This window comes from Mytilus galloprovincialis, chromosome 3 (genome assembly GCF_965363235.1).
Source record: "Mytilus galloprovincialis chromosome 3, xbMytGall1.hap1.1, whole genome shotgun sequence".
NCBI classification, from domain to species: domain Eukaryota; kingdom Metazoa; phylum Mollusca; class Bivalvia; order Mytilida; family Mytilidae; genus Mytilus; species Mytilus galloprovincialis.
This window is the reverse complement of record NC_134840.1, coordinates 35,898,262-35,921,144: the sequence shown is the minus strand read 5'-3', so window position 1 is coordinate 35,921,144 and position 22,883 is coordinate 35,898,262. Positions and strand designations below refer to the sequence as shown.

At 32.1% G+C, this 22,883-nt stretch overlaps 2 protein-coding genes across 2 annotated transcripts; one reads left to right on the top strand and one right to left on the bottom strand.

The window, feature by feature from the left end:
* Window positions 1-10,189: 10,189 nt before the first annotated feature.
* Window positions 10,190-16,761, bottom strand: LOC143067812 (N-alpha-acetyltransferase 80-like). The gene is made up of 5 exons (XM_076241373.1): window positions 16,522-16,761; window positions 14,500-14,633; window positions 13,682-13,757; window positions 12,479-12,605; window positions 10,190-10,813 (listed from the first exon to the last, which is right to left on the bottom strand). The coding sequence occupies exons 1-5, from the start codon at window positions 16,611-16,613 to the stop codon at window positions 10,454-10,456; spliced, it is 789 nt and encodes a 262-aa protein (XP_076097488.1). The 5' UTR covers window positions 16,614-16,761; the 3' UTR covers window positions 10,190-10,453.
* Window positions 16,762-19,156: 2,395 nt separating this feature from the next.
* LOC143067811 (damage-control phosphatase ARMT1-like) lies at window positions 19,157-21,452 on the top strand. Its single transcript, XM_076241372.1, has 3 exons — window positions 19,157-19,348; window positions 19,766-19,928; window positions 20,637-21,452. Exons 1-3 carry the CDS (start codon window positions 19,302-19,304, stop codon window positions 21,384-21,386), a joined length of 960 nt encoding a protein of 319 aa, XP_076097487.1. The 5' UTR covers window positions 19,157-19,301; the 3' UTR covers window positions 21,387-21,452.
* The last annotated feature ends 1,431 nt before the right edge of the window (window positions 21,453-22,883 follow it).

Sequence of the window (22,883 nt, the reverse complement as noted above, 5' to 3'; positions counted from 1 at the left end):
TTAGGTTTGATTTTTTTTTAAAGATATCTAAATGGTGGCATGGAGATTTATTGAGATGACCCTCTATCTAACAACTGTGTGAGAACGAGGTGCTCATATGAGGTATCACATTTCTTCAAAAGGCTTTTTAACATGTTCAGACAATTCACCCTATGTGTAATACACTCAAGTAAAGTAGCATTTTAAACTAAACTCAGGAAATGATACTGACTACAAATTATACATGTAAAAAGAAACTTTGATTTTTTTATGGTATAATTTCGAATTGAATGGTTTTGGCCTTTTGGGGGCTATTGGTACTTTACGGAACGGAACGGAACGGAACGGAACGGAACAGAATTTCATTTAAGGTATCCAAAGGGGGCATTTATCAAAATTTCGAAAAATCTTTAAAACAAAACAAACTTTAAAATTTCTGTGTTTTACGGTTTTCCATATACAAATAACACAAATGTATACTTAATCTCATCTTCACAGGTGAAATGTGTAATAATGTATAACATCGGGAAATATTCTGTAGATGAATATGTCGGATTGTCCTGATAAATTATCATGAAATTAACGCATTTGCAAGTCATGCATTATGATATCTAGACTGACCTCACGTCGTCCTTGATTAGAGACAGTGATCAAAATGAATCTGATTTAAACTTTTTAATTTATTTTTCCGTTCCGTTCCGTTCCGCAAAGTACCAATTGCTCTGAGGAATTGGTATTTAACGGAAAAAACGGAAACAGACATCTTTAATGTAATTAAAGCAGTATGATAAAAAAAAATTGTCTGACACCTCTTTTTGCATGAGTGGTATGTGTTTTAGATAGCATTATCGACTTGATCAGTAATAAAAAATTTAACACAAAGGCAGGTTACACAAAAAGTCTTTCTCCTTCCATCGGTAATTATATTTTAAAAAAGAGGCCTTCAACAGCCCGTTCCGACGATGATTAGAGACAGTGATCAAGTTGAATCTGATGTAAACTTTTTAATTTATTTTTCCGTTCCGTTCCGTTCCGCAAAGTACCAATTGCTCTGAGGAATTGGTATTTAACGGAAAAAACGGAAACAGACATCTTTAATGTAATTAAAGCAGTATGATAAAAAAAATTGTCTGACACCTCTTTTTGCATGAGTGGTATGTGTTTTAGATAGCATTTTCGACTTGATCAATAATAAAAAATTTAACACAAAGGTAGGTTACACAAAAAGTCTTTCTCCTTCCATCGGTAATTATATTTTAAAAAAGGGGCCTTCAACAGCCCGTTCCGACGATTATTAGAGACAGTGATCCAGTTGAATCTGATTTAAACTTTTTAATTTATTTTTCCGTTCCGTTCCGTTCCGCAAAGTACCAATTGCTCTGAGGAATTGGTATTTAACGGAAAAAACGGAAACAGACATCTTTAATGTAATTAAAGCAGTATGATAAAAAAAATTGTCTGACACCTCTTTTTGCATGAGTGGTATGTGTTTTAGATAGCATTTTCGACTTGATCAATAATAAAAAAATTAACACAAAGGCAGCTAGGTTACACAAAAAGTCTTTCTCCTTCCATCAGTAATTATATTTTAAAAAAGAGGCCTTCAACAGCCCGTTCCGACGATGATTAGAGACAGTGATCAAGTTGAATCTGATGTAAACTTTTTAATTTATTTTTCCGTTCCGTTCCGTTCCGCAAAGTACCAATTGCTCTGAGGAATTGGTATTTAACGGAAAAAACGGAAACAGACATCTTTAATGTAATTAAAGCAGTATGATAAAAAAAAATTGTCTGACACCTCTTTTTGCATGAGTGGTATGTGTTTTAGATAGCATTCCCGACCAGATCAATAATAAAAAATTTAACACAAAGGCAGGTTACACAAAAAGTCTTTCTCCTTCCATCGGTAATTATATTTTAAAAAAGAGGCCTTCAACAGCCCGTTCCGACGATGATTAGAGACAGTGATCAAGTTGAATCTGATTTAAACTTTTTAATTTATTTTTCCGTTCCGTTCCGTTCCGCAAAGTACCAATTGCTCTGAGGAATTGGTATTTAACGGAAAAAACGGAAACAGACATCTTTAATGTAATTAAAGCAGTATGATAAAAACAAGTCAGACTCTTCTTTTTTGAATGAGTGGTAAGTGTTTTAGATAGCATTTCGACTTGATCAATATTTAAATAAACAGCTGCGCCATGAGCGCATGATACGCCCGTCGTCTTGTGAAAAAACATAAATCTTTTTTGAATAACACAGGGTTGTACAGGATGTCATGCTTAGTATATCCTGACTCATTCCTTATTCCCGCTCAATAGGAAGATTGTAGAAGATGTATTTGGAAACCCGACGCAACATTAGCCTGTTAAGTTTTAAGCAATAGAGATACAGCGCAACATGTGAAAAAAAACTCTTTTTTTACAAAAAACTCAATAACTCGAAAATATAAAAATGAATCATCACCAAAAAGTATACAGATCTTTAGATTAATATAACAAAGAAGTGTGTAAAGTTTTAAGCAATAATCATTAATCGTTTTTGAGATATGGTGCGACATATACACCCCCTTTTTTTTTTACAAAATACTCAATAACTCAAAAATGAAATTTTGAATCATCACCAAAAAGTATACAGATATTAAGATTAATATAACTAAGAAGTATTTAAAGTTTTAAGCCATAATCAAGAATCGTTTTTGAGATACGGTGCGACATGTGAAAAAAACACACCCCTGTTTTAGTTACAAAGTGCCGTAACTCAAAAAGTTGTAATCTTATTTTCACAAAAAAGTATACAGATCATTTTACCATCATAAGAAACAACTATGTTAAGTTTCATGAAATTTGGATAAGTCGTTCTCAAGTTACGGTGCGACATGTTTACACCGGACAGACGGATGGACGGACGGACGGACACTGGACATTTGTATACCATAATACGTCCCGTCAAAATTGACGGACGTATAAAAAATAACACAAAGACAGGTTAGACAAAAGGTCTTTCTACTTCCATTGGTAATTATAAATTAAAAAAGGGGCCTTCCGAAGATAATTAGAAACAGTGGTCAAGTTGAATCTGATTTCCGTTCCGTTCCGCAAAATACCAATTGCTCTGAGGAATTGGTATTTAACGGAATCGAACGGAAACAGGCATCTGTAATGTAATAAAAGCAGTCTTGATAATATCAGTGCAAAGTTTTTAAAAATTGCTTCTCATCTTATTTCAGTTCCCTTATGTCAAATTTTTAATTCAAGCATTAAAAAATCAGTTTATCCATCATTATTCAAACTAGCTAAAGTCATACCAGTTTTTGAAAATAAATGTTAAAAAATGATGTATTTAATTACAGACCAAGTGCATTTTTACAATTAGTATCTAAAATACTTGAGAGACACGTAAAAACTTATTTAATGAACTATACGGACACATATAATCTGTTGTATGTCCTGCAATCAGGTTTTCGTTCGAACCATTCCTGTCAAACTGCCATGACAACTTTGTTAGATAAATGGTTAAAAGCAATTGATGAAGGCGAATATGTAGGAGCAGTATTTCTGGATCTTTGTAAAGCTTCTGATGTTCTTCATCATAAACTGCTCCTCCAGAAATTACAAAAATACAGATTTTCTTATTCTTCACTGCACTGGCTTACTTCATATCTAACTGATAGACAGCAGGTTGTATACATTTCAAATACTTTTTCAGGTGTATTAAAAGTAAAAACAGGTGTACCTCAAGGGTTCGTTTAAGGTCCCATATTATTCTTATTATTCATTAATTTTTTTGCCTTTGTGTAATCCAAATCATAACAGTGATCTTTAGGCTGATGATAGTACTATTTCTGTTACTGGTAAAAACAAAAGTTGTATAGCCAGACACTAAATACTGTGTTAAAAACTATTTCTCATTGGTGTGATGAAAACAAAATGTTAATCAATGTATCCAAAACAAAGAAAATGTGTTTATGTTCAAAACACAAACTTTCTGTCATGTGTAATGAACCTTTTAATATCTTCATTAATAATCAATATATTAATGAAAGTCAGCGTGAACAAGTCCTTGGTATTTTTGTGGACGCAACTCTGTCTTGGTCTGATCATATCAAATATGTTATTAAAAACTTTAAGGTAAATTCTTCCTTTAGCTCTACTAAAAAGGATCAAGAAATATTTAAATCATAATGCAAGAATTTTATTTTATAATGCATACATTCTTCCAAATTTTGACTACTGTTGTTCAATATGGGGCAACTGTAACAAATTTTTAATCGACAGTTTGCTTAAATTACAAAAAAGGGAAGCTAGAATTATTTTAAATGAACACGATTTTCAAAAACCATCTGTTGAACTTTTTAAAGAATCTGGAATAATTCCAGTAAATACATGTAATAGAATATTATACCACAAGTCCTTATTAATGTATGAATAAAACAATGGATTGGTACCCCAATACTTGTCAAATCTTATTGTAACTACAAATAGCAAACAGTCATACAGTACTCGACTCTCATTTTCAGATAATTTTATTGTTCCAAAATCAAATACAGAATTATACAAACCAAGCGTTTCTCTTAGTGGTCAAAAGGTGTGGAATTCACTATCCAAAGAAATCAAAAAATCAAAAAAATGTATCGTCATTCAAGCATACTTACAAATCATTATATATTTTAACAATAAAACTCAAAACACTATCATGTAATCCGTTTTGTTCATGTATTTGTTTATGTAATTTAATATTTATACTATTATCCATCATTGTGTATTGCTAGATTGATTTGGTTTATATCAACCGTGCAAGGGCTTTTGTCAAGGTCGTTAAAAAAAAAACCCGTAGTAGTAGATTATGTTTATTCATGTTGTTAATATTGTGTCTATAGAGAGCCTTATTGAAAATTGATTTAATCCAAATGAGTTACTCTCTTTAAATAAAGATTTATTTATTTATTCTTATTTAATTATTTATTTATTTATTTATACGAATGACCCCGATGTTAATGCAAGTTAAAGTTGACATGGATCGTAATTCCAATAAGGCCAATTATAACATAAAATGCATCCAATCTGCAAGTTATCATTATACACTTTCACGTCAAAAATCTTTAGGCGTGCTCAAACAAGTTGGAATATGTACTGTCTTAATGCAATTTTAAAAGTAAAAACACTGTATTCAGGCGTGTATTTGGAGGAGTCCTGCACTCCGTAATTAAAACAGGTTGCTATCTTTTAAAAAAAGATAAGCAATACGAGAACCTTATTGGGGGTTTGGTTTGAAAGAAAAATAAATTCATTATTTCATCTCATTTTCATAAGAAATTTGAAAACTGACATAAATTCAATGTCCCGGGACATATTACCTTATTGCGAAGGCCAAAAAATCGAATGACTGAACTTTTCGTCAGTTTGAATACAATCGGACTAAACTAAGGGACGGACCAATTAACTTGCAATTGGGGGGGGGGGGGGGGCATGTTTTTTTTTCGTAAATAAATATGTTGATTCTGAATAGAGAAAATAAATAATTTGGCCAGCAAAGGGAGAAAGAATATTTTGACAGAGGATATTTACCATAAAAAATAATGTTAAATTTGAAAAAAATAATTTGTCGCGCCACTTCCCAAAAATAAAAATAAAAATGCGCGCATGCCTCCCCCTCTGCAAGTTAAATGGTCCGTCCCTAAAGATCATATAAAATGTGTCGATACGTTGCTTATAAGGATCTGAAAACGCTCAATTTTACTTTCTGTTTAAAGATCTTTTGAGGTTCTCTTAATTTGTCGGATTAATACACACTTTTAAAATTTGAAAGCTTAAATTTTTATTAGCTGATGTAAAAACTACCAGGACAGAAAGTAAAACGGAGTGTTGTCAGATCCTTGTACGCAAACTTTTTAAGAGTAGACACGGGATTTGAATTTTGATCAATTTGGTTTGAATATAAATAAAAATTTATGTGTTAATCTTCTTTGTTTATCCTACTATAAATTTCATGATTCTTCTTTTGGAAATAAATTCAATCAACGATGACAGAAGGAATGTTCATGTAATATTATACTTGCCTGACGACGACAGAAGGAAACTGGAATCGCAGAGCCAATGCAGTGTAGTCTACACGGTTTCTAGAAAAAAAAGCAATGAACAAATATAACACGCATAATTAAAAGCTGCCGATTTCGGATCTTGATCTATATAATGAGGCGCTGTTCAAGTCGCCGTGAGCGCTCTATCCCCTCAAGAGCAATGGTGTAATAGTACAACTTGTTTAGTTAAATTAAAATTCTGTTTAATATTAGATCGCCCATGTTAAGAGTTGTGTACATATATTTGAGGTGTTCAGAAACAGCAAAGATAATTGTTATCATTATAGAGAAGACTTTTTCACTATACAAATTTCTATTTAGTTGAGCACTCTTAAATAATTGTTAAAAGTTTGGCAAAAACAGATCCTCTCCTAAGAAACATTTTAACAAGAGAAACGTTTTAAATAGCTCTGATTTCTTATGTTAGCATGCTACAATAAATATAGATTACATGGATGTTTGCTGGGCGGAACGGAAAAATAAATTAAAAAGTTTAAATCAAATTCAACTGGATCACTGTCTCTAATCATCGTCGGAACGGGCTGTTGAAGGCCCCTTTTTTAAAATATAATTACCGATGGAAGGAGAAAGACTTTTTGTGTAACCTGCCTTTGTGTTAAATTTTTTATTATTGATCAAGTCGAAAATGCTATCTAAAACACATACCACTCATGCAAAAAGAGGTGTCAGACAATTTTTTTTTATCAAACTGCTTTAATTACATTAAAGATGTCTGTTTCCGTTTTTTCCGTTAAATACCAATTCCTCAGAGCAATTGGTTCTTTGCGGAACGGAACGGAACGGAAAAATAAATTAAAAAGTTTACATCAGATTCAACTTGATCACTGTCTCTAATCATCGTCGGAACGGGCTGTTGAAGGCCTCTTTTTTTAAAATATAATTACCGATGGAAGGAGAAAGACTTTTTGTGTAACCTGCCTTTGTGTTAAATTTTTTATTATTGATCAAGTCGAAAATGCTATCTAAAACACATACCACTCATGCAAAAAGAGGTGTCAGACAATTTTTTTTTATCATACTGCTTTAATTACATTAAAGATGTCTGTTTTCGTTTTTTCCGTTAAATACCAATTCCTCAGAGCAATTGGTACTTTGCGGAACGGAACGGAACGGAAAAATAAATTAAAAAGTTTAAATCAGATTCAACTGGATCACTGTTTCTAATCATCGTCGGAACGGGCTGTTGAAGCCCCTTTTTTTAAAATATAATTACCGATGGAAGGAGAAAGACTTTTTGTGTAACCTGCCTTTGTGTTAAATTTTTTATTATTGATCAAGTCGAAAATGCTATCTAAAACTCATACCACTCATGCAAAAAGAGGTGTCAGACAATTTTTTTTATCATACTGCTTTAATTACATTAAAGATGTCTGTTTCCGTTTTTTCCGTTAAATACCAATTCCTCAGAGCAATTGGTACTTTGCGGAACGGAACGGAACGGAAAAATAAATTAAAAAGTTTACATCAGATTCAACTTGATCACTGTCTCTAATCATCGTCGGAACGGGCTGTTGAAGGCCTCTTTTTTTAAATATAATTACCGATGGAAGGAGAAAGACTTTTTGTGTAACCTGCCTTTGTGTTAAATTTTTTATTATTGATCAAGTCGAAAATGCTATCTAAAACACATACCACTCATGCAAAAAGAGGTGTCAGACAAATTTTTTTTATCATACTGCTTTAATTACATTAAAGATGTCTGTTTTCGTTTTTTCCGTTAAATACCAATTCCTCAGAGCAATTGGTACTTTGCGGAACGGAACGGAACGGAAAAATAAATTAAAAAGTTTAAATCAGATTCAACTGGATCACTGTTTCTAATCATCGTCGGAACGGGCTGTTGAAGCCCCTTTTTTTAAAAATATAATTACCGATGGAAGGAGAAAGACTTTTTGTGTAACCTGCCTTTGTGTTAAATTTTTTATTATTGATCAAGTCGAAAATGCTATCTAAAACTCATACCACTCATGCAAAAAGAGGTGTCAGACAATTTTTTTTATCATACTGCTTTAATTACATTAAAGATGTCTGTTTCCGTTTTTTCCGTTAAATACCAATTCCTCAGAGCAATTGGTACTTTGCGGAACGGAACGGAACGGAAAAATAAATTAAAAAGTTTACATCAGATTCAACTTGATCACTGTCTCTAATCATCGTCGGAACGGGCTGTTGAAGGCCTCTTTTTTAAAATATAATTACCGATGGAAGGAGAAAGACTTTTTGTGTAACCTGCCTTTGTGTTAAATTTTTTATTATTGATCAAGTCGAAAATGCTATCTAAAACTCATACCACTCATGCAAAAAGAGGTGTCAGACAATTTTTTTTTATCATACTGCTTTAATTACATTAAAGATGTCTGTTTTCGTTTTTTCCGTTAAATACCAATTCCTCAGAGCAATTGGTACTTTGCGGAACGGAACGGAACGGAAAAATAAATTAAAAAGTTTAAATCAGATTCAACTGGATCACTGTCTCTAATCATCGTCGGAACGGGCTGTTGAAGCCCCTTTTTTTAAAATATAATTACCGATGGAAGGAGAAAGACTTTTTGTGTAACCTGCCTTTGTGTTAAATTTTTTATTATTGATCAAGTCGAAAATGCTATCTAAAACTCATACCACTCATGCAAAAAGAGGTGTCAGACAATTTTTTTTTATCATACTGCTTTAATTACATTAAAGATGTCTGTTTCCGTTTTTTCCGTTAAATACCGATTCCTCAGAGCAATTGGTACTTTGCGGAACGGAAAAATAAATTAAAAAGTTTACATCAGATTCAACTTGATCACTGTCTCTAATCATCGTCGGAACGGGCTGTTGAAGGCCTCTTTTTTAAAATATAATTACCGATGGAAGGAGAAAGACTTTTTGTGTAACCTGCCTTTGTGTTAAATTTTTTATTATTGATCAAGTCGAAAATGCTATCTAAAACACATACCACTCATGCAAAAAGAGGTGTCAGACAATTTTTTTTTATCATACTGCTTTAATTACATTAAAGATGTCTGTTTCCGTTTTTTCCGTTAAATACCAATTCCTCAGAGCAATTGGTACTTTGCGGAACGGAACGGAACGGAAAAATAAATTAAAAAGTTTACATCAGATTCAACTTGATCACTGTCTCTAATCATCGTCGGAACGGGCTGTTGAAGGCCTCTTTTTTTAAATATAATTACCGATGGAAGGAGAAAGACTTTTTGTGTAACCTGCCTTTGTGTTAAATTTTTTATTATTGATCAAGTCGAAAATGCTATCTAAAACACATACCACTCATGCAAAAAGAGGTGTCAGACAATTTTTTTTTATCATACTGCTTTAATTACATTAAAGATGTCTGTTTCCGTTTTTTCCGTTAAATACCAATTCCTCAGAGCAATTGGTACTTTGCGGAACGGAACGGAACGGAAAAATAAATTAAAAAGTTTAAATCAGATTCAACTTGATCACTGTCTCTAATCATCGTCGGAACGGGCTGTTGAAGGCCTCTTTTTTAAAATATAATTACCGATGGAAGGAGAAAGACTTTTTGTGTAACCTGCCTTTGTGTTAAATTTTTTATTATTGATCAAGTCGAAAATGCTATCTAAAACACATACCACTCATGCAAAAAGAGGTGTCAGACAATTTTTTTTTATCATACTGTTTTAATTACATTAAAGATGTCTGTTTCCGTTTTTTCCGTTAAATACCAATTCCTCAGAGCAATTGGTACTTTGCGGAACGGAACGGAACGGAAAAATAAATTAAAAACTTAAAATCAGATTCAACTGGATCACTGTCTCTAATCCAGGACGACGTGAGGTCAGTCTAGATATCATAATGCATGACTTGCAAATGCGTTAATTTCATGATAATTTATCAGGACAATCCGACATATTCATCTACAGAATATTTCCCGATGTTATACATTATTACACATTTCACCTGTGAAGATGAGATTAAGTATACATTTGTGTTATTTGTATATGGAAAACCGTAAAACACAGAAATTTTAAAGTTTGTTTTGTTTTAAAGATTTTTCGAAATTTTGATAAATGCCCCCTTTGGATACCTTAAATGAAATTCTGTTCCGTTCCGTTCCGTTCCGTTCCGTAAAGTACCAATAGCCCTTTTGGGTATAAATAAAAAGAGACTAAGAGTTTACACAATACACCAACTTCTAAATTGTCATTATAGGAGTTGTGCATAAATATATACACTCAAAAATATAATATATGATAGGACAACTACTGCATGACAAGGTAACTGACTTTGAACAGGCACATGAGGAACAACAATTCAGAAATATAACTTCAGTAATTTAAACAATGATGATAAATAACATATTGCACAGGAACAATCAAGATGGACAGATTGTTTTGAGTAACACCATTATTGTCAAGTTATATTCTTTTTCATCCATGATATTTCTCTTGGATCCCACTTGGATATTTCTGAGTCAGTGTTAGATTTATTTCCTATTGTATTGGCAACTGGTGGGTTATGTACCACAGGGGGTGGTGGGGGTGGGGCAGGTGCACTTGGTGGTGGAGGTATTGATGGAGCAGGTGCCCTTGGTGGCGGAGGTATTGACAAAGCATGTGCCCTTGCTGGTGGAGGTATTGACGGAGCATCCGCAGGGCTCATCCCTGATGATCTGGTCAATGCAGTTTCACTAGAATTGTCTTTGCTTTTTGTATTTAATCTTTTTTGTTGACTTGTATCGTCATCTAATGTTGCACCTGCCAATTTGTTCAACTGAAATTAAAATATATAAATAATATAACAATTAAGTAACTATTGGCTCTAAACAGCCTGTGTCACTCACCTATATCTCCAGCAATAGCCAGTTTTTTTTTGTAACAACAGCTTTACAGAGAAATAACTCCTATAAAAAGTTGACTAAAGATATCAGCCACCATGGTTTATTTGTAGATCTTGTCTTATCATTTTACCTTATAAAAATTTGTCTTTTACTCAAATTTTACAAACTAATAGACAAAAACGAAAAAGAATGATAAAATTTGACATTCAAAGGCAATAACTCACATTAAAGTCCTTTGACAGTTAAGCTGTGTATACAGCTGGAAGATCTCAACATTCTCAACATTTCTGAACCTATCAGATTTTGTTTATTCATAAATCGAAAATTGAAATAGGGAATGTGTCAAAGATACAAAAACCTGACCAAAGGGCAGAAAACTGTCCAAGGCCACCATTGGGGCTTCAACACAGTGAGAAATTCAAGCTGTTTTCATGATAATGGGCAAAATTTGCATTTTACCCATATGTTGTATTTTCACCCATGTCTGGCATATTGGTTGACAAGCAGTGTCATGTAAGCATTTTCTAAACAAGACACCACAATAATTATTGTGGTCAAGTTTGGTTGATTTTGACTTTTTTACCTATTAGGTCTGTTTATTTTGTACACACATCATTGTTAAATTGAATTTTATACTACTGTCATACAAATGAGAGGTTTAGCTAGCTATAAAATCAGGTTTAATTCACTATTTTCTATATAAGAAAATGCCTGTACCAAGTCAGGTATATGACAGTTGATGTTCATTCCTTTGATGTGTTTTAGCTTTTGATTTTGCCATTTGATTAGGGACTTTCCATTTTGAATTTTCCTCTGAGTTCAGGACTTTGTTATTTTACCTTTGACCTAGTATTTTCAGAGAAGAATTTTATAAAAGTTTATGTATGACGAACATTGACATCATATAACAGACACCAAGTGATGAAAAAAGCACACTTTGACTTTCTGCAAGTTAAGATAATAATGAAGTTATGCACATATTTTAACCCTTGTCTGATCAAGAAGCCACTATCAGGCATGCTTAAAGTTCACATTATAGATACATGTAAAGACCAAGTGTGTATTTTGGTTTTGATTTACTAGAAACTGGCAGGCAATTCATTTAGACATCAAAAACCATTCAGAAAGACATCACTAGAATTTATTGATCCAGAACATGCCAAAATCAAAATTCGAATTGAATGTGACCTGTATTTATGTTTCATTAAATTGTGCTAAAAAAATCTAAAATGTCAAGCAGTACTTTCATTTTCACTAATAACTGAGGAAAAGTAAATGTCCAGCCTGGGGTCTTGGATAACTGCTTATTAATGCTGACAATATATCGACCAAGTATAAGATTGGGTTAGGAAACCAGGCTAGTTATTATCAAAATCCAACATAACGTGTGAACTCGGCATAATGTTCATTCCTAAAAATATATGGTCAGGCAGTACTTTTAGTTTTATCCAATATTTAAAATACACTGAATACTCTTAACATCAAATAAGGGACATAAGCAAAAGGCTAAATATTCAAAACAAAACCTGTTTTAATGATCCATGACATTATGTTTAAATTTAAAAAACAAAATTGGTACCAATAAATAAAATACTTACAAAGCTATCTGGTATATTTGAAGGTTGTATTCCACAACTGACAACTGGTTTACAAAAGCTGTAACCCACATGTTGATAAAAATCTTGTTTATCATGAGTACTCAGATACATTGTCTCAAATCCTTCACTGAAAAATGATAAAAGAAATACTTAGTTATTAAAATCCTGATTACTTCAATATTGAAAGACAGTATGCATTTTCACTAAAACTTGTAAACATAATAATATTTGATAATACATGAACAGCCAAGTTCAACTGCTGAACAATTTAAGTGTGACTGTCATGAGAATCCATACAAGTATCATCCAGTAGCAGATCCAGGATTTTAGATAGACTGTTTGCACTTATGTTAGAAAACAGTGAACAACTCCAAAATTGGTTTGCAATAACTTTTTTTTCTGAAATGTTCAAGGTTAACAGATCTTGTTGTGGTGATCACCTTTTGCAATATGCATTTTTTTATGATATTTTTTTTTAAAGCAGCAAACAACTAAAATATCAATATTCAAGGGACATTTAACTCAAAACCAAGTAAACAGGTTTTTTTTCTCTAATTGCTATAGATTTAGAGATAAAATAGTTATAATATTTAAAATCTATAGCAATTAGAGAAAAATTGTTAACCAAAACTGTAGTTTGCCCCCTTTGAACTAATTTTTAGAAATGGTGGCCATTTTGGTTGATCAACCTTGAGCAAAAATCACAAACTTTCACATTGGCAGATCCAGGGTGGGAGACCCCTTTTGTGGGAAGAATTTGGTTGATTATATAGGGAATCACTGAAACATGACTGGAGCGGCCCCCCTTAGGTCAGTCAGCCCCCCCCCCCCCCCTTATGAAAAGTTCTGGATCCGCCAAGTGCTGTTTAAAGATGAGATCCTACAGAAGAAAACAAACACAATTTTTTGAGGCAAAAATTGTGAAAATAAATGACAAATTGGCATATCTTTGCATGTTGAGTAGGTTCAGTTTGTAAGAGCCTCTTGTTTCACTTGGTTCCTTTATGCACAAGAATTTTGTGTGACACTTAAGATAATTAGTTGATACTGTGCCCTGTATAATTCCGTAGTTAAAATCTGTCCTTTTTTTCAAAAAAATTGCACAATAACTGATGTATGTTAATTAATTTCCTATACAATTTTAAAACTTATGATGAACATATGTATTAAAAAACATGGTAAAAACTACTTAAAGCCAGTTACCTTCTTGCAAAATGTTCTGTTTCTTGCATTAGTAGTTTTCCAAGACCCTTACCTCGCAGGGACCGCTTCACAACCACTGAAATATTTCATTTAATACAAAATGTATATATAAATTAAATTCATATTTTTCTTATACAATTTACATCTGTGGAGCCCGAGTATTTCAACATTTTAAACTATTACTTGAAAAAAAAATCAATTCATACCAAAACAGGTAATAAAAAATAATCAGGAAAGAAGATGAAAAGTTATTGGTTGGAAAATTATGTTAATCCTTTGGATCTAATCAATTAAAAAAAAAAGTTATTAACCAGGATCATGCACAAATGCATCTAAATATATACAAAAAATAATTTATGTCTCTTTTCAAACTTCTCAAGAAATAGCAAATTAAAAGTCCTATAAGCAGAAGTAAAATATTAGGATTGCACATGACTTTTTTCAAAAAAATTTCAGTAATGTCCTTTTACAAATCTTTAAATTCTAGTCCAGTAGAATTCAGTAGAATGCTATGGAATTGCCACGGAAATATTCATTTTTAAATACAAAATCGTGAAGGAGAACAACATATTTATGTTTTAAAATACTGATTCTTGATTCTAATTAATTTTATGATGTATGATCATGATGATATTCACATATCTAGATGCATGTTTTGAAGGTTATGTGTTGAAGACTGTACTTTGACCTATAATGGTTCACTTTTACAAATTGTGACTTGGATGGAGTGTTGTCTCATTGGCAATCATACCACATCTTCCTATATCTATGACTCATCTTACAAAATATTGCTAGCACATGTGATGGAAAGTTGTTACCTGATTCAACAAAGCAAGATTTTTCTCTCCCAACTACTATGGCCAACCGACTGTGACCAACAGGTTTATTTTCATCAGTGACAAGAACTAAATTCACAGGATATTTATCACAGGATTTTTCCAAGGAGTGGATTCTAAAATATAATAATTCAAACAGTTGAAGTTGTATGTTTACATTAAAGAATGTTCTAAATATCATGTTTAAGACTCTTGTTTTCCTGTGTTTGCATGCATGTAGTCAATATATTTTTCAATGTAAATATCCTCTCCATATATCAAGGGACTAAGGGAGCTACCATTTGATTTTTATGGGGGGGCTAGGATGAAATTTGAAAAAAATAGGCAGGACAGGAATTTTGATTAAAAAAAAAGGCAGGATGAGACACTTTGCAAAAAAAAAGGCAGGATGACAATTTAGGTAAAAAAAGTTAGGATAAACTAATAAAAAAAAAAGGCAGGACCGAATACATTGAAAAATAAAAAGGCAGGACAGAGATTACAACTAAAAAAAAATGCAAGACAAAATTTTTCATCCTAGCCCCCCCCCCCCCCCCCCATAAAAATCAAATGGTAGCTCCCTAATTGATGAATTAAATGTATTAGTTCAAAATCCATCCAATTTTCAGATTTATTATAACACAGGTATTACTGTATAAAAAAAAGATGGTAAAAATTGAAGCTTTATATGAAGGAAATAATTTAACTTGACAAAAAGGGTACATATTTCTAAAGTAAATAAGCTTCCTATATCTATTGTGTTAGACAAATCTAATCTTAATCAATTGGATGTTGGATGTGTACTGATTGAAGATTAAGGTTAATGATTTTTCAATTAGTTATTATGGAGCTTTGAACTAGCTGTCAGTAACTGCATGTTACTCTCACATCTGTATCTGAACAAAGATTTTTGTTGTTGTTATGGATGTATAAATACCCTGTCATTTCCATTCTGTGTTTTGTTAGATTTTTTCTGCTTTGAATTAATCTGATGCCAGATGGGTTAAGTTTTAACTAATTTTCAACTGGATATTCAAAAGGAAAGGGGACTTACCACGGACAGGCTGCTGCCAAACAGCATCCATTCATTAACATGAAAGCACTTTGACAAAATCTTTTCAATTTTAGACATGTGTGTTGTTTCCTTTGACTAAATGAAAGTCTAGTTCAATTTTTATGACTTTTAAAAGTGGAGTTGTAGACCTTTCAGTAGCAAAATGAATTTGAGTTATTTCCCTTTGAACAGAAATTTATAATTTGTCTCTTGTTTACTTTGAGTTATTTATTTAAGCTTAAATGTTGTGTTCATACTAGATCAACTGTTCTGGGTATCAACCTCTGCAGGAAAATCATGTTTACTGTCACTCTAACAGCCTCTTTAAAGTATGTTCCTACTTACAACAATGTCCCAGATCATGGGGATCGAGGGTTGGTGCTTTCAAACATGTATAACCGTCCTAGTCCTATAATATATGACTTTTGAGTTTGATATCATTTACATTTAACGTTTTTTATCAGATATTATTTTTTTAATAATCATCATTCAAACTCAATCCAAAGTCATATATTATAGGACTAATGTATAACCATGCCACACTCTTTATGTGCCTGTCCATAGTCAGGAGTCAGAATACAGTAAGGGTTTTTCTGATTGTTGAAGCTTTAAGGTTGCTGTTATTTGCTTTATTCAGTTACAATTAACTTAATCATCCATGTAATAAATTGCAACCTCTCTCTCTATATATATATATATCTGTATATGGATTGATTTTGTTTTATAAAAAAATATAGTAGTCTTACTTCACATTCATCTCATGAATGAAATGAATTTATATCAAATTATAAAAACATAAAATTAAATTTTCCAGGTTATTATCATAGATAATAAATATTATCATTATTGATATAAAAAAAATCATAGATAATGATAATCATTATTGATTGTATGCAAATTTAATGTACATTCTACTTTCAGTTTACAGTTACTTATTTTGCAATTTTTGGGTATTTAGCTACAGCACGCACCTTGCAGTTTTACTCCGAGGCCATTCTTCGTTTAATACAGAGGCACATTCTTCTAAATACTGATTATGTTTATGTAGTACACATATGTGCATACTGAAAACTGTTTTGTTTCCCCAACCACTACAGAAACATCCTTCCTACCAAAGCCTCGACCCGAGAAATCAACTATTAACAAGGGGAGATAACCACAACTGCACACGCAATGGATTTGCCACCTCCACTTTCTGCAGCTGACAAAAAGCAAGTTTGACGACGCCAAGGATTATTAGAATCCTAGATGACTTATTCGTTAAACTTTTCACTTTACAACTTATAATAATTTATAAATTCATGTCTTCTATAAAGTATAAGAAAGAGGCGGGTATATACTTTATCTGCACCTGGAAAAAATAAATACTGTTACAAAATCTACAAAATCTAGCAGAAAGAAAAGCTCATGTATATCCTTACTGATTTCCGAAGTGTCAACCTAATGGCTCTTTGGCTTCATCAATAACCTTGTATTTTTGAAAATAATAATGATATTTTTTTTATATGAATTGTAAGTTTTAATTTCCAGAGTATAATTTATACATGGATGTGGACGCTAGACAACTTCCCCCACTTTTTTTAACCCCCCCCCTTTCTGTTGTTTACCATCTAAATCTACATCATTGAAAAGCAATTTGTCTAAGACCAATCACACAGTTCTAATCGCAGGCACTTGTCTCAGAAAAAAAAAATTCTGAGACAAGCACCTGTGGTTCTAATTTAGTCATTACAAAATTTAAAATTAATGCATCCTTTTCTTGTTAACCATCTCACTCCATTTTTATGAAAAATCGCTTCACTCTGGTTTTCCAACTCACTCCATTTATAAGAGCTAAATCCCTTTACTTCTGCCAACTCTCACATTTATGAAAAAGGATAAATTTTTGATAAAGGTCTGCCATCTTCTTCTTCTTTCATGTCTTTACAATGTATTACATGTATTTATTATTATCAGAGACATATATATGTCTCTGTTATTAGTTTTTATTGGAGCATAACTTTATGGTTATAATAAACACCCATGATTCTTGATTATGTAGTAAAACATTCATGATATTTACCCCCAAAAAAGTTGGCCTTCCTTTATTCAGCAGGGTTATAACCTTTTTCACAAGTGGAGCGAGTTGGCAAACAAGAGAGCATTGAGTTGTTGAAAACTTGGGACGGTTTTGTGTTGGGCACTTTGACAGTGTGCCAAGTTGTTATGGACTCATATATGTCTCTGATTATCATATTACTAATTACAAACAATTACTTTGGGTAGTACAAATGTATGGCCAAGTAGCTGTAAGCTTACAAAGTAACATTTAAAAAAAAAAGCATTTGAGCTGATGAGTTGTATAACAGTATGGTCAATTGTAGTAATCACAAAGCTTTCTAGTAAAGAATAGTTCTCTACCACAGCACTATTTTAACAGAAAGAAAGATAAATATCAATACTCAGCCCTTATAGGAAAACTGTAGTAATCATGCACAAAGCTTTCTAGTAAAGAATTGTCCTCTACCACAGCACTAGTTTAACAGAAAGAAAGATAAATATCAATACTCAATAGGAAAAACATTTTTTTGTCACTCTATGAACAATGAATACAAATAAAATTCTCACAAAAGTGTATTGATAATAATTATAAAATGTTTATATTTTAATTTCAGTTCATTTGCTTACCCCACAATCAAGGAAAGACTTCCTGTAATTCTAGCAAAGATTGCTGATACTCTGTATAGAACCAGGGATAAGATCAAAAGTCAATACCAGGAGGTAAGCCTCTTGATTATTACATGTACAAGATGTAGGTGAAATTTTAAATAATTTTTTTTTTTCTTATGAGACAAATTGTAAACTAACTTATTTTTATGAGCAATTTATTTTCCTGACTTTCACAAGTAAAAAAATAATGGGAATATAAATTGGTGCTACTATGTTAAACTTGAATCATTCCTTATTAAACTACAAGAAGTAAATTACAAAATCACAAAATTAATTAACCATGAAGTGGACTAAAATGGATTAAACGGGAAAAAAGATTGTTTACAGTATCATATATATATATTCCTATTGAATAAGCAATTTCTAATCTCTGGTTTCATTTGCAAAATGGAACAGATACATGATGTATAATGTTATGCTTTTGTACAATTCAAGGGAGTTTTGTTTTGTATTTTAAAGAGATTTTTATAAACTTAAAATAGTGTAATTTTTTGCTTTCCTGTTGAAAAATTTGAAAGCTTGTGAGTATTCATAGTCTGTGTAATGCAAGACCCTACTAACCACTTGCCTTACGGCAAATGAATAAATACATTTTCTTGTGAATAAATATACTTTTCAGTAGTTAAAACAACATGAATTAGATTAACTTAAACATTTCCAGTTCCTTTGAAGAAAAATAACAAGAAAAAATCGACGTCAGTTGGCAGTAGAAATTAGTCAGGTTTTAATATGGGGCATATATTGTTTGCAACCAAGATATATTTACATTTAGCATGTAGTTATGTGCAATGTACTTATATATACCTGGTATAAATACTGATTAAAATATATAAACAGATATGAACATTTTCAGGATGTAAGCGAAGAATTGAAAAGTATTATAGGATCTTGTTCAAAGCTTAGAAATGAAGTACAAACCAATAAAGTAGCTGTACCTTTACAAGACAGTAGAAATGATACACAAGTATGGAACCGGTATCTTCAGGCAGCTACAGAGAGAGAAGGGAGTCCTCCTAGTTGGTTTAAATCTGCATGGCTTTATATGGAATGCTATATGTATAGAAGAATTCAGGAATCTGTTGAAAAGTGGTAAATGTTGAACTTTTATAGAAATTATAAATTAATATATAATATAGATTGTGTAACTTTAAGTGATTTCTAATCCAAAGTATATTCAAATTTATGTATAAGGTTTACATCAACAACTTAATTAGACAAGTTTTATTTTTTTCCTAAATTTAATGATTATTTTTATGCCCCCTGTCACCAGAGGCATTAAGTGTAATCCTTGTCTGTCCATACCTCTGATTGTACATGTACATTGTAAGTCCCAAAATTGATTTCCTTTCTCCAAAACAGTTTATTTGGTTAAGCAGATGTTTTAATCTCTCTCTGATAGTCATGTGTATAAAGCTTAAATTTCCATTCAGAGTCAATTGACCTTAGTACCAGTAACGGTACTTACGGTACATTTGCTAAACAGTAAAATTTAACTTCTAATTTTAGCAATATAATGAAAGAGTTTGATGTGTTTGGAGAGCAGAAAGAGAAATCTTTTACAGATTCTGTGTATCCTACTGAAATAGTAATGATGCATCTTCTAGAAACACAACAGAAGATTAAAGAAAATGCAGAATTAGTACCTGAAGCTTTTAAACTGTTTTTAAAGGTTTGTATAATCAAGTCACCTCTTGCTTATTTTCAGGGTTAGGAACACCTGTACTTATGTTCTTTTCCATCTCTAATTCAACATGGCTTCAAAGGTTGGTGATGGGTTCTTATTGATTTAAACTTCATTTATGACATCTTTTTGACAGAAGCACATGGCCAATTGCATAGAATTATTGTATGAATGGTATAGTGATTTTACGTAATGGCTGACAAATTTGCATTCAAGTGTAAATATGTCTACTGAAACGTCTGAAATCAGCAATTTAAAATGTTAAACCCTATCATTCCTGCTTGCAAATACCTTGAATTAGTGGAGGTATGCTTAGTAAGACAACACATACATTATTGTTGTAAATGTTTTTTTTATCTACAGTATGTCAAAAAGGTAAAGCTTGGGAAAGTGTCACCACCATTTGATTTCAATTGCATTGGAAAAAGTAATGGTGAAAAGCCTTAAAGTGGTGCATCTTATCAACTGCCCATAGCAATATGCTGAAAATGAAATGATTGAAGTTAATATTTCAATTTTAGTGTATTGCATTTTATACACCTTGGATATACATGTACTATTAATGGTTTACTGTTACAAATTGTGATTTGGATGGAGAGGTGTCTCATTGGCACTTATACCACATCTTATATATCTACATACATTTTGTAATAATACCAGCCCCTGATTAAAATGGATTTCTTTTATTCTAACTAGGTATGTCTATGGGGTAATAAATGTGACTTATCAATATCTGGTGGAGAAGATAACGCCCAGAAATCCTCACCATTAGAACAGCTGGGTAAACTAGAACCAAACATCCTGATTAATGATTCAAATGTAGTTCTAAATCATCTATGTAGCAGGAATTTTAAAAGAATAGATATTGTCTTGGACAATGCAGGGTTTGAATTGATATCAGATTTGTGTTTTGCCGAATTCCTTTTATCTGCTGGCTTGTGCTCAACAATATATTTACATGCAAAAGCTTTTCCGTGGTTTGTTTCTGATGTCACAAAGAAAGACTTTGATTGGACTTTACAAATGTTAGGCCAGATAAATCATATTGCTGTTAGTAACTTTGCTCAAGTCTGGAAAGAACGATTGAATAACAGTTCATGGATTTTGCAAGTTGATGATTTCTGGACTTTGCCTTATGATTACAGCCAAATGGAAACCTATGCTCCAGATTTATACCAGTCACTCCAGAAGTCAGACATGATATTTTTCAAAGGAGACCTTAATTATAGAAAATTGTTGGGAGATTTAAGATGGCCATTTACAACATCATTTGAGACATGTTTACGTGGTTTCTATCCTGCTCCATTATGTGTTTTAAGAACCAGTAAATCTGATGTTCTTGTTGGATTACCAGAGGGTAGGGATGAAGAAGTTAAGGCTCAGGATGAAGATTGGCTTGTAAATGGAAATTGGGGAGTGATCAATGCTTGCCTGAAAACAAAGTGAATTTTCCATTAATGGTATCTGTTGATATTTGTGATTATTTATATTATAAAACATTGTTTTACTGTATGAATATTATTTTTTGTTCATTTTGCATTCCTGTCTTTAAGATGAAAGAATACAAATATTGTTTTACCTCATGTACACAAAGTTTGCAACTTATAATCTTTACAGTTTAATTATTTTTTCCCTGATTGCAGAGACTCTTACTTTTCACTAAAAAGAGGGATATGTACTGGGTAAGCAATTGTCATCATTTTGCATCACTTCAAATGCATTTAACTTTTCAAATTCTGTCAACTCTTTTGGAACTGCAAGGTTAAATGAAAGGTTTTATAAAAATAATAATTTTGTTAGGTTTGGATGAAAGGCATGGCCATTAGGGACAATGTTTGATTATTGTTTGTGTTTATATATTGTCTCTGAAACTACAAAATCTTTGCCTATTTAGGAAGGTTTCTTTTGATTCCTTATAAATATTAACACTCACAGGACTTTTCCTGCTGCATTTTGTAGAAAAATTACTATGAAATACAACATCAATACTGTAGATGTTGTCACCATTGAAAGTAAACATGACCTCATGAACCCCATATGAAATATACTAATCCCATAAGGATCTATAGGTGGTCACCACCTGATGGAGTTAAACCAATCTTCTCTAATTTTTGTACTATTTTCACATTTCCTGACCAGTCACCAGTGTGAGAAAAATATTTCTCCTCACTAGTGAAAAATCTGTTTTTGGCAAATGATTGGTTGAAATTTAATTGTGACTTTAAATTTTCTTGTTTTCTTCTGAAATTTTTTATTGTGACGTCATGAAAAAATGTGACCATACCTGATGATTCACATCAAAAGTACACAACTTTCCTCTAATCTTTGAAAAGGAAGGATAAAAATCATTAGAGAATCAGATTCAACCACTGTAACTCCTGTATTACGATATTTCTCCACTCTCAGCAGTTAAATTTTAATTATTTAAAAAGCTCGGCAAGCCTCATGCTTTGAATATTAAAATTTAACTGTCTCTAGTGGAGAAATATCGTAGTACACTTGTTGAATCAAAAATTCCCTCTTAATATGAATCCTTAAACTATTTGCCAAAAAAAATTAATGGGGTTGACAGTCTAGCCTTTGCAAGCAACTTTAGATTCATAATTTTAATTAAAAAGTTCTTGTATCAGCACTATAAAATACAGTGGAGAAACCAAATGCACAATTGTGCTGATGGGAAGCTTTGTAGCTATAGCACTTTTATATATATAATTAAGACTCATTTTGGTCTTGAAAGATATCTTACTTTATTACAATCACTCGATTGCGTATTTCTTCTCACAGACTAAGAACTGAACAAGGTCGCTATCAGGGTACTCTCCAGGACAGAATATGTCTCAGGTGCACCTCAAATGAAGTTGATGATGAAAAACATTTTTTATTTCCATGTACATCATCTGAAGATAAGAGAAATTGTTTAAATTCCATTATTAACTCCCTATG